The sequence below is a fragment of the Mus pahari genome, chromosome 10 (assembly GCF_900095145.1).
Source record: "Mus pahari chromosome 10, PAHARI_EIJ_v1.1, whole genome shotgun sequence".
NCBI lineage: Eukaryota > Metazoa > Chordata > Mammalia > Rodentia > Muridae > Mus > Mus pahari.
In genome coordinates, this window is record NC_034599.1 from 100,752,592 (window position 1) to 100,762,828 (window position 10,237).

The following is a 10,237-nucleotide window of genomic DNA, read 5'->3' on the forward strand; positions in this document are numbered from 1 at the left end:
CACACACACACACACACACACACACACACACACACACACTCCTCTCAGCCTTTGGCTCTCATTCTGGCTTCTCCCTGCCATCCTGAGTGGAGAGAGCCTCTCTGCCTCTCTGCTCACAGGTGTGGCCCAATGGCAGATAGGTGACAGAAAGAGCCTTACAGAAGGACACTTCCTTCCTCTGCAGACCTCCCCAGCACCTCTATCTGGGAAAGTGACGCTGCTGGATTCCTTTGTGAAGTTCCAGGCCTTAAGGCTGGGAAATAGCCTTCCCTGAGGTTCACAGAGACTGGGAAAACTCCTTCCAAGACTCTGAAGGAGGGCAGAGCTCGGTTACATCAATGAGCACTTAGGAGCCACTGCTATATGCCAAGCCCTGGACCTGGGTGCTCCAAGGGAGCTTTGAGTCAATAACAGTATAGTTTTAGGGGCCAAGAAGATTCCATTGCTCCAAAAATCTTAAACTTGGGACAGCTTCCTGGAAGAGGTGGCAGTGGAATTCAGCCTCCATAGGTGAGAATGGCAGCATTACAGAAGAAAGATGGCCACCTATGGATGCAAAGACCAAAGGAGTGAACTGCCCAAGCCTTGTACGCCACACTCAGAGGCTCAAAGTGTATAGAGTCAAATCTAAGACCCTGGCGAGGCCAAGCAAGCTCTCCTGGTCTGGAGGGTGTCATTTCCAATCTATCAGGGGAAATAGATTCTCTGTGGCATGTGCTTCGGGACAACATCGCTGTGGTCCTACACAGCACACAATCAGAGCAGCCTACCCTACCTCAGCCATCAGCTCCAACAGAAAGAGAACTGTTAAAGATGAGGCTGCCCAGCCATTCCCTGATCTTGAGACTGCGAGGCGGATGCTCACTGTAGAGACCCTTTCTGGAAGATATCCCACCCTACCAGCCGTTCCGATCTCTTTAACAAAGAAGAGAAGAGGAGGCCCTGGGAGACCAGAGCAGTGATGGGAAGGGTTCCCAGCCCTGCTATGCAGCAGCAGGAGCAGAATAAAGGACCCTACCTCTCCTCCATGTGGACTCCTCCCAGGTCTTCCCAGGGCCTTCCATGTTTCTACTTAAAGGTACTTAGTGCCCTGGTCACATCTGCGTTTAATCAGTTAGGCCTAGGAAAGAGCACAAGATGTCCAAGATGTCCACAGGAGTATGAAGCCTGCATGCCCCCATACTCTCCCTGGAGTATGAAGCCTGCATGCCCCCATACTCTCCCTGAGACACCCCACCTTCCAGTTCTAATGGTACAGCAGAAGGGCTTGGGGAGCCATAGAAAGCTCTGATGGACACAGAAGTGGGTCTGGGGAGGGAGGTCTTGCTGTGCTTGAGGCCAAACCAGAAAGAGCAGTGGTCAGAGGTTGAGAGGAAGGGGCAGGGGGCAGGCAGGCCTGCTCCTTTAGGGCCCCACTGAATGGCAGTAGCTACAGGGACAATGACCACAGTCTTCCTGCTTCATGGATGCCTGCTGCATTTAGGCTTCCTGCTGGGTACTATCTAACCTCTTGGGCAACAAAGCCCAAAGATGGGCATGAAAAAGCAATGGCCTGAATGAGTTCAGGCTACAAGATCAAGCCAAAACCAGTCTAATTCTCTGAGCTATGGATCTAGGAAGGCACAGAGCCCATGACCTCCTAGGCTGAGCTAGAACAGCTGAGGAGAGGGCTCGGACCCCCTCGGGGAATGGCTGAGCTCCCTGGGCCCTGGTCTGTCACTGTGCTGAGCCCTCCCATCCATCCTTGCTCTCCTGAGCAGAGGACAGAAAGTGTTAAATAAGAAGGTGTCAGTTCCTTCCCCAAGGCCAAGCCACTGAAAGAATACACACACACACACACACACACACACACACACACACACACACACACACACACACAGCCAGAGGTTGAGCTGAGCTGGCCCCTTCTGGAAGGTAGGAGCCAAGATCGGAAAGAATTGAGTGCGAGTCACACCTAATCTCTTGTCTCCCTTGAGGGTCAATTTAGGGCCAGATCCGAGAGTCTTCAAGCCTTGCTGACCCATACTCTTAAAAGGTACAGAGGTGAAACTACTTCAGAACTGCCGTTGTTCCCAGACTTGGGGGGGGAGGGGAGAAGGTGGGGCCTTAAAGTAGGAGGAGCCAGAGTGGAAACTGCTGCAGTCAATGGCTCCTCCAGTCATTAGACACTTCATCTATGGGGGAGGTGTAGGCCCAGCCCTGCTCAAAGCTGGGACGGCCTGGGCTAAGGACTATGGGCTCTCACCTGTAGTCACAATATCTGAACCCCAGAGGGTCAGGGTCAAAGCCTCAAGCCTCAGAAGAGGTTCTCTGGCCTCAATCACCCACTCGCCTTATCCCAGGCTACCTCTTAGTTCAAGCAGAAGGATGAGTGGAGATCAGGGAGACAATAAAGGCTCATTTTTCATTTGCTCATACCTATCTGCCATTAGAAAAGCCACCTTCTCACTGAAGGACTCAGAAAAAACCCTGCCCGGGACCCCAAAGCTCTATTCTACTGTTGGGTTAATGAATACAGAACCTAGGGCCCGGCCCTCAGGTCAGTCCTTATCCTGCCCTTGAACCACCTTCATGATCCCCTCGAAGGTCCTGTTCGGGAGACCACCTCCCCTGCTTTCAGCCTGATACACCAAGAGAAAGACAAAGCACAGGGCCCCAGGTCCTCAGTCGAATTCTTGTGAATCCTGTGCCTGAAGCAAGTGCTGAAGATAAAGCACTTGGCATGTTTTATCTCATTTTGAGTTCACATCAACTCCCATTCTCTCCCTGAACAAAGTCGGGGATCACCCAAGGTCACAGAGCTGGCATGCCTACAAGGTAGAGATTACAACCACAGCTATAGGACTCTGTACCCTGGCTCCTCTGAAACAGGACTTCACTAACTTCCAGGAGTCACTCAACTCTCCACCATGCAGACGCCAGTGGCACTACCTCCAAAGAGTCTGATTCCCAGTGACAAAAATTCAAGGAGTTCTGGAGTTCTGGGATAAGGGGTGGAATGAGGACACAGGTAGGAGTAGGGGTTCTGGGGCTGGAGCCACGTGCCTGAACCAGTCTCAGGTAGTGAGATCAACTACTCCAAGCCACTCCCCCATCCCACCCACATCGCTGTGCCAGGCCTCTAGGGAACCTTGAATATGATGTGATAAGTGGTTCCCCATCATCTGTCCGGGGTGGGTCAGCTTAGGAGCAAAGCTTGCCCCTTTCCACAAGGGGTCACCACCTCATCAAGAGCCCAGGAGTCAAAAAACACCCTAAGAGGCTTATAGTCCCACCTGGGCGAGCAGGGGCCATGAGGAGGACACAACCCTACACGGAGCCTAGGGAGCTCAGCCCTCAAGCAGAGGAAAACTTCCACGCATCCCCATAGCAGGAGCTACCTGCAGGTGATAACTAAGAGTTTAAGAGCATCCTTTGGGCCTAAACACAAAGCCCAAGCCAGAACCAGAGCTCACAATCACACCCTCCTGCCTTCCGGGTACAACAGCTCTACTCACATTGACTCCTCCCCTTGCTCTTTGGGACACACCCTGAGCTTAGGTAGGTCAGCCTGTGTTAGCCTGTTTCCGTGTATGTGTGAGGCTAAGAGGACCATGAGTCTGACGCTAGAGGAAGAGTTTGAAAATAAAACATGATGCCGAGTGTAGATGTTTAATAGAGACCCCGGACATAGATACATCCACAGGTTTCTGCTGTTGGACCCTCCAGGTCACCCCAGCCCTCAGAGAGATGGGTCACTAACCTTCAAGGCACACTTCTGGCCAGAGCGCCGATGGTAGCACTCCAGTACCTTGCCGTTCACACCCAGACCCAGCACTTGCTTGGACAACTGGTAGTCATCTGTCACCGCGTACTTCTTGGGTTCCCGTCGCACACCTGGAGCCGGAGCACCGCCCAAGGCGGGCCCACCGAGCGCACCTGGCGGGGGCACAAGACTCCCTTTCTCCCCTGCTGTCTCGCCATCCATGGCCCCCACGGGGCGCTCGGAGGTAGCCCCAGCCTGGCGCGTCCAGAGGTACCTGAAGGAAAGGGAAAGAGTCACTCCCCACCGGGACTTTTTGGACACACCCCAGCTTTGGTTTCTCCAGAACTAGATTGACTGGGCTCCTGGCCCAAGACAAGCTGGAAACTGCCTGAGAGTACTTACGTGCAGCAAGGGGAGGTGATCCCTCAGCCCAGGCACGTGTCGAGTTAGGAAGGAGTCCGGTGCTGTATAGCAACCAGGTCTTGAGAGCCAGCCATACAGGGACCCAAGAAAGGCGTACCAGGCGAAGACGCACTTGGTGGCAAAGCACTAAACGAAAATCATACTGCAGGCGAGAGGGGCAAGAGATAGTGATCCCTGGTGTCCGCTGCCGACGGGAGCCCTGGACCCAGAGTCTCGCCGCCCGCGTCCCACGTGACCCCCACCCCCGCTCCTCCGCGCGTCATCCGAACTTGGGGCCCCCGCTAGGTCAACCTTAAAGGGCCAGGCTAGTCCGGGTTGGGCTGGCCAGGGCAGAGCCCCTGGCAAGCTCCGCCTCTGAGTCGAGACAAAATGGGGCGTGGCCTCCTCAAGTTCGCTGTAACTTTCGCAGCGCCCTGGGACACCGCTAGGAACTCCTTCAACTGTTGTACCAGCCTCCTCGGGTTTTATCCCTGATCTAGAAAAGTTACAGCGCAAGACATTTTGTTTCTCTTGCGGACTTTTGAGTGAAGTGTTCTCTTTGCTAGCTGCAAGGGGGCGTTTTAGACTCCCAACTTTCCAGGTAGCTAAGTGCTTCAGAATTCAACTTCTGAATGTTTTGTCAGCCTGCCCTGGGAATTGGTATGCTGTTGTCTAATTCACCACTCATTTCCTGGTGGTTTAGGGCATCTGTCTAACACTGGCTAGCTTTCCTTTCTATGCACTTCCTGACCAACCTTTTGACTTTGCAATTCGCTTGTCACTTCAAATAAATGTATTGGGCCACATTCATGCTTTTCTGAAACACTTACAGCTCATAGCGGTAAGTTGAACACACTTGGGACGCTCTTGAATCAGAAATCTTGATTTCCCATGTGTTCAGCTGCATCAACTTTTCACCTTATTATGATTTGAGCTTTAGCGTCTTAGTTCAAGTCTCTGGCCATGGTGATGAACACCTGTAACTGCAGCGCGAAGAAGGCTTAGGCCGGGCATAGTGGCGCACGCCTTTAATCCCAGCACTCTGAAAGCAGAGAAAAGCAGACTTCAGTTAGTTTGAGGCCAGCCTGGTCTATAAAGAGAGTTCCAGGACAGCCAGAACTGCTACATAGAGAAACCCTGTCTCGAAAAATCAATCAATCAATCAATTAACCTTAACATTAAAATCCATTTCTTCCATCCCATTCCTCTATTAGCTTTAAAATTTTCCCTTCTGAGCCGGGCATGGTGGCGCACGCCTTTAATCCCAGCACTCGGGAGGCAGAGGCAGGAGGATTTCTGAGTTCGAAGCCTGCCTGGTCTACAAAGTGAGTTCCAGGAGAGCCAGGGCTATGCAGAGAAACCCTGTCTCGAAAAAAAAAAATTCCCTTCTTCACTTAGACCTTCACTTTTTAGCCTATCATAGATATTTTGAGCCAGCTTTCCCACAAGTCTACAAAGCAAGCAGCTCCACAGGCAAGCCCTCTGAGCAGGTCTCTGCTGCCATCTACAGACTATATTCAGAACTGCACCCACCTGGACCTCTATCCCACCCACCACAACACACACAAAATTGCCTGGGCTGTACTCTGCAACTGTCAGTGGCCAGCAGGAAATTGGTGCCCTTCTATCTGTACGACTGCATCCAGGTTCCTGATAACCACTCGTGAATAGTACCGCAATTATTCATGGGTAGCTTGTCTCCTTCGAAATTGGTAACTGTCTTCTCCAGGCAACCTTCAAACTAGAAGCAGAGATCCCTAGATAAGAGTCTCAGATGGTCACTAGGAAGCACTTCCTGCAGACCAGGAAATGCTCTACCTGAACACCTCACTGAGACAGAGGAAGGAAGGTATGACCGTCCCTTTAGACACACACCGAAGACAGAAGAAAAACAAACCCAGAGAGGTCAGTCATGTGACCTACTTGAGTCAGCAACTAATACAAGAGAACCGCCCCTCATCTCAATCCCAAAGTGCAATCTCATGGTTGGGCTTAAAGGTGGAGGTCAAGTAATGACCTCCTCCCATGAAGTATACTCTCACACATGCACTCACACAGTGCACACAAGAGACACACGGATAGTCACATACACAGACAGATACACACAGACACATGTATACACACACATTTATGCCTAGCTGTATCTAGGGCCAGGTGGGATCATAGTCCCACCTATTAATCACACCCAAAATCTAAGAGGTTGAAGGAAGGCATGTAATCTGGAAGTGCTGCTTCCAGGAGGCCAGGGCAGGCGCTGCAACCAGCTTAAAGCTGGTGAACCCAAGGCTCAGCAAGGTCTCATTCTCTCTGAGCATGGCTCCACAAGGAATGGAAAGTTAGGTAACTGAGAGTAGAGGCTGGGGCTGGATTGTGTGTGCCCCGATATATACATACATACATACATACATACATGGCTCCGCTGTTAAGAGCACATATTGTTTTTCCCAGAGGATCTAAGTTACATTCCCACTACCCACACCAGGTAGGTTACAACCACCTGTGAGGTCAGCTCTAAAGGAGCCTACACCTCTGGCCTTTGGTATACACACTCACATACAGACACCCACACACAAACACATAAACATAATTAAAGATAAAATAAAATAAAATTTAAATGGGCTTAGATTTTAATTACTCTAAAATGTTATAATTGTGTTTCTAAGCTTGATTGTTTAATTAATCGATTGATTTACCAGCTTTCTTTTAGGAACTTTATTTTCCTTCTACCTCTTCCCCTCTTTACTCAGGTGTTCTGCAGAGCAGCTCAGAACCACACAGTGGTGGCTCCAACCCACTCAGTGGCCTGTGCTGTGGGAGCCACTGCCCAGTCTTCAGTGGCTGGCTGCGTATTCCAGTCTTCCATGGGGAACTGCTGGGTGGGCGCAGAGGGTACCTGTGCCCCCTCCGACCAGTCGGCCACCTCAGGCTGAGCAACAATGAACTCAGGAGCTGGTGCAGTCCATTCACCCTGGAATTCCTCCTTGGTCACAGCCTTCTCAGCAGCAGCCCGTTCCTCCTTCTCAACTTCCTCTGGGTCTCTGTGGAAGTGGAGATCTGGTGTAACTTCCCACAGGCGCTCCTGAGAGATATTGGCACAAATATGAAGAACTTCCCAGGCCAGCATCCACCACATCAGACCTACTGAGTGAGCTCCCTTGTTGTTGCATGGGATGACAATGTTCACATGGAGCCAAGGAGAGTCTGTTAGACAGAGCCACGGTGGGCAGGTTGACTTGAGAGGCCTCTCTGGGGGCTGGTGGTCAACCCTGGGATCAGTCACCATTAGAAGCCTTGACACCTTGAAGCTTGCTTGGATCTGGTTATGAAGGTCTCAGGCATGAAGCGGCCAGCAGTGGGAGGGTGCCTGTGACAGCAGCAAACTTCCAGCTGGCTCACTGGCCGGTGTTCCTAGAGGAGGTGATGCTGTCATCACCAGGGCTCTTGGTGGCAACCATAGCCTGAGCTGCAAGCACCAGCCTCCCCCAGGTCCTCTTCAGATTTATGATGTTGAGACCGTCACTTTTCCTTCTGTAGATGTACTGTTCCATGTGAAAGTCAAGGTTGGTGCCATCTAAGTGGGTTCCCGTGGCAAGGAATTTGGGAACATCCTCTTCCTTTACCTGTAGGACATCAACGGCTACAGACATTATGTCAGTTTTCCTTTAAGTTACAACAGGAATTGAGAACAACACTGTATGGACCTGTCACTGGGCAACAAAAATTATTTAGCCTAGGCTAACCTCAAACTCGCTGAGTAGACAAGGATAACCTTCAACTCCTGACCTTTCTGCCTCAACCTCTCCAGTGTTATAATTACAGGTGTGAGTTGCCATACACTGCATGTAGTTTAAAAAAATTATATTCAAAGAGGTCAAATTTGCTTGCTGAAAGTGTTCAAACCATACTGAAGTATAAAAAGCAAGTAGTCCCATTAAAAAGTCCCCTTCCAGGCTGGAGAGATGGCTTAGTGGGCAAATGCTCATGTCCCACATAAGCCCAGGGACCTACTTAGGTTCAACCCTTAAGGATCTATGCAAAGAAGGAAAGAAAGAATAGACTCCTCTAACCTCTGTATTTACACTGTGCCATGCATGCCTGTGTGCACACACATGCACACACACACACAATAATAATAAAATTGTAAATGTAAACATCTATGATTATACAAACACACATAGTTCCCATACCAATTATAAACAGAGGTTTTTCCAGCTGTTCATTTGACCCAGAAAAATCAAAATATGTAGTTTTCTCTCAATGCTTATGCTGTAGCAGTCGTCTGGAATCATGTCCCCTTCACACTGTTGTAGAGATTCAGAACATAGTATGCTGGGTTTGGACAAGTTGGGTTCATGACAGCAGACTCTGGCACTTAGCCCTTCGTAATAGTAACAATAACAGTAATAGCTGGATGTTCAAAGGAACCGGGACTGAAGCCTTTGAAGTAGCTTATGGTGACCAAATAGACCCTCCAGTAAAGTGCTGATGGAGGGAAATCCCTCCTCCCCACCACATCTGCCTTTTGTTGAAAGGCAACCTGCTCGTGATGAAAGGATAGAAACCGTATACTGGGGCTATCTTTATTGCTGTGCATTCTTGTGATCCATCATTATTCTGGGAACGGGTCAGGAGTGTCCTGCAGCAGCAGTAATTCATGCAGTGCCTGAGATGGAATGCATGAAGAACTCTGTAGTTGGCTAGTGAGGTCTTAGGAAGGATCGCCACTGGGTGGCAGTGTGGGCCCAGCAGTCAGGGAGGAGTCCATTCAAGGGGCATAGTCGGGGACTAGAGCCGGTAATAAGGAAATGGCCAGAGGCATTCACAAAACTTGAATGAAGCAAGTCGGCAGGTAGTTTGGGCAGAACAGGGCACATCATAGTTCCCAGCACGTCGTAGGTGGGATGCCTAACACTGTCAAATTCACAAAAGACTGGAGAGCCAAACACACCTCCCTCCCTCACCCGCAACAGAACGTTGCACCTAACATCCTGATCCCTGACCTCCGTAGTTCTGTAGGAGATGCCTTCAAGGAGAAACAGAGGTGTTCTGATACATACTGGAGTGCGGACAGACAAGAACGGTTAAGAGTTTGCAGGTGGGGCTAGTGAGATGGCTCAGCAGGTAAGAGCACCGGACTGCTCTTCCAAAGGTCCTAAGTTCAAATCCCAGCAACCACATGGTGGCTCACGACCATCTGTAATGAGATCTGACTCCCTCTTCTGGAGTGTCTGAAGACAGCTAGAGTAAGCTTATATATAATAAATAAATAAATAAAAATTTAAAAAAAAAAAAAAAGAGTTTGCAGGTGGGCTGGTGAGATGGCTCAGCAGTTAAAAGCACTGACTGCTCTTCCGAAGGTCCTGAGTTCAAATCCCAGCAACCACATGGTGGCTCACGACCATCTGTAATGAGATCTGACTCCCTCTTCTGGAGTGTCTGAAGACAGCTACAGTGTACTTACATATAATAAATAAATAAAGCATTTTTAAAAAAGATCTGAGATCTGATGCCCTCTTCTGGTGTGTCTGAAGACAGCTACAGTGTACTTAGATAAAATAATAAATAAAATCTTTTAAAAAAAAAAATAAGAGTTTGCAGGTTATCTTGACCTAAAGAGGAAGTATGTGGAATGGTGGAGAGAGCCTTGGCTGCAACCCTCTACTTGCTGGCTGTAAGATCCAAGACGCACTGTAAGCCGTGCCTTAGTTTCCTCACGTACAAGACAGCATTATCTGTGGTAGCTGTGACAGCAAAGTGAAACTAGGATTTGCTGAGTGTCTAGCACATGGTAAGTGTCCAGGAGTCACAGTGAAAGGGGTAGAGTGCTTGAAGTGTGGCATCATAAAGATCCAAGTTCAAAATCACAGCTCTGGGGTTCAGTGAAAGAGTTCGGCAGATCAAGGTGCTTGCCACTAAGCCTGACAACCTGACAACCTGACTTTGGGCCCTGGGACCCACAGAGTGGACTGGGAGAAGTGGTTCCCTCAATTCCCTCGGGTTATCCTCTGACTCTGTGTGAATAGTGTGGCTACAAACACATGAAAACACAATTGTGCACACACCGCACACACACACCACACACACACACAC

General features: G+C 49.8%; 1 protein-coding gene and 1 pseudogene across 2 annotated transcripts in view; both read right to left on the reverse strand.

Annotated features, from left to right (window-relative positions):
• The window catches only part of Mapkapk3 (MAPK activated protein kinase 3), a 34,771-nt gene extending 29,588 nt beyond the window's left edge, over positions 1 to 5,183 (reverse strand). The window contains exons 1-3 of one of the 2 annotated variants that reach the window (XM_029543184.1): positions 4,978 to 5,183; positions 4,148 to 4,310; positions 3,743 to 4,019 (exon numbers count right to left, since the gene is read on the reverse strand). In XM_029543184.1, the coding sequence (XP_029399044.1) occupies positions 3,743 to 3,967 (225 nt within the window). In that variant the 5' untranslated portion in view covers positions 3,968 to 4,019; positions 4,148 to 4,310; positions 4,978 to 5,183. Of the gene's footprint in view, positions 1 to 3,742; positions 4,020 to 4,147; positions 4,402 to 4,977 lie in introns of those variants that run through there. The other variant, XM_029543183.1, reaches the window with a different exon arrangement.
• A 1,640-nt stretch (positions 5,184 to 6,823) lies between these two features.
• On the reverse strand, positions 6,824 to 7,794 carry LOC110328437 (annotated as a pseudogene).
• Positions 7,795 to 10,237: the final 2,443 nt, after the last annotated feature.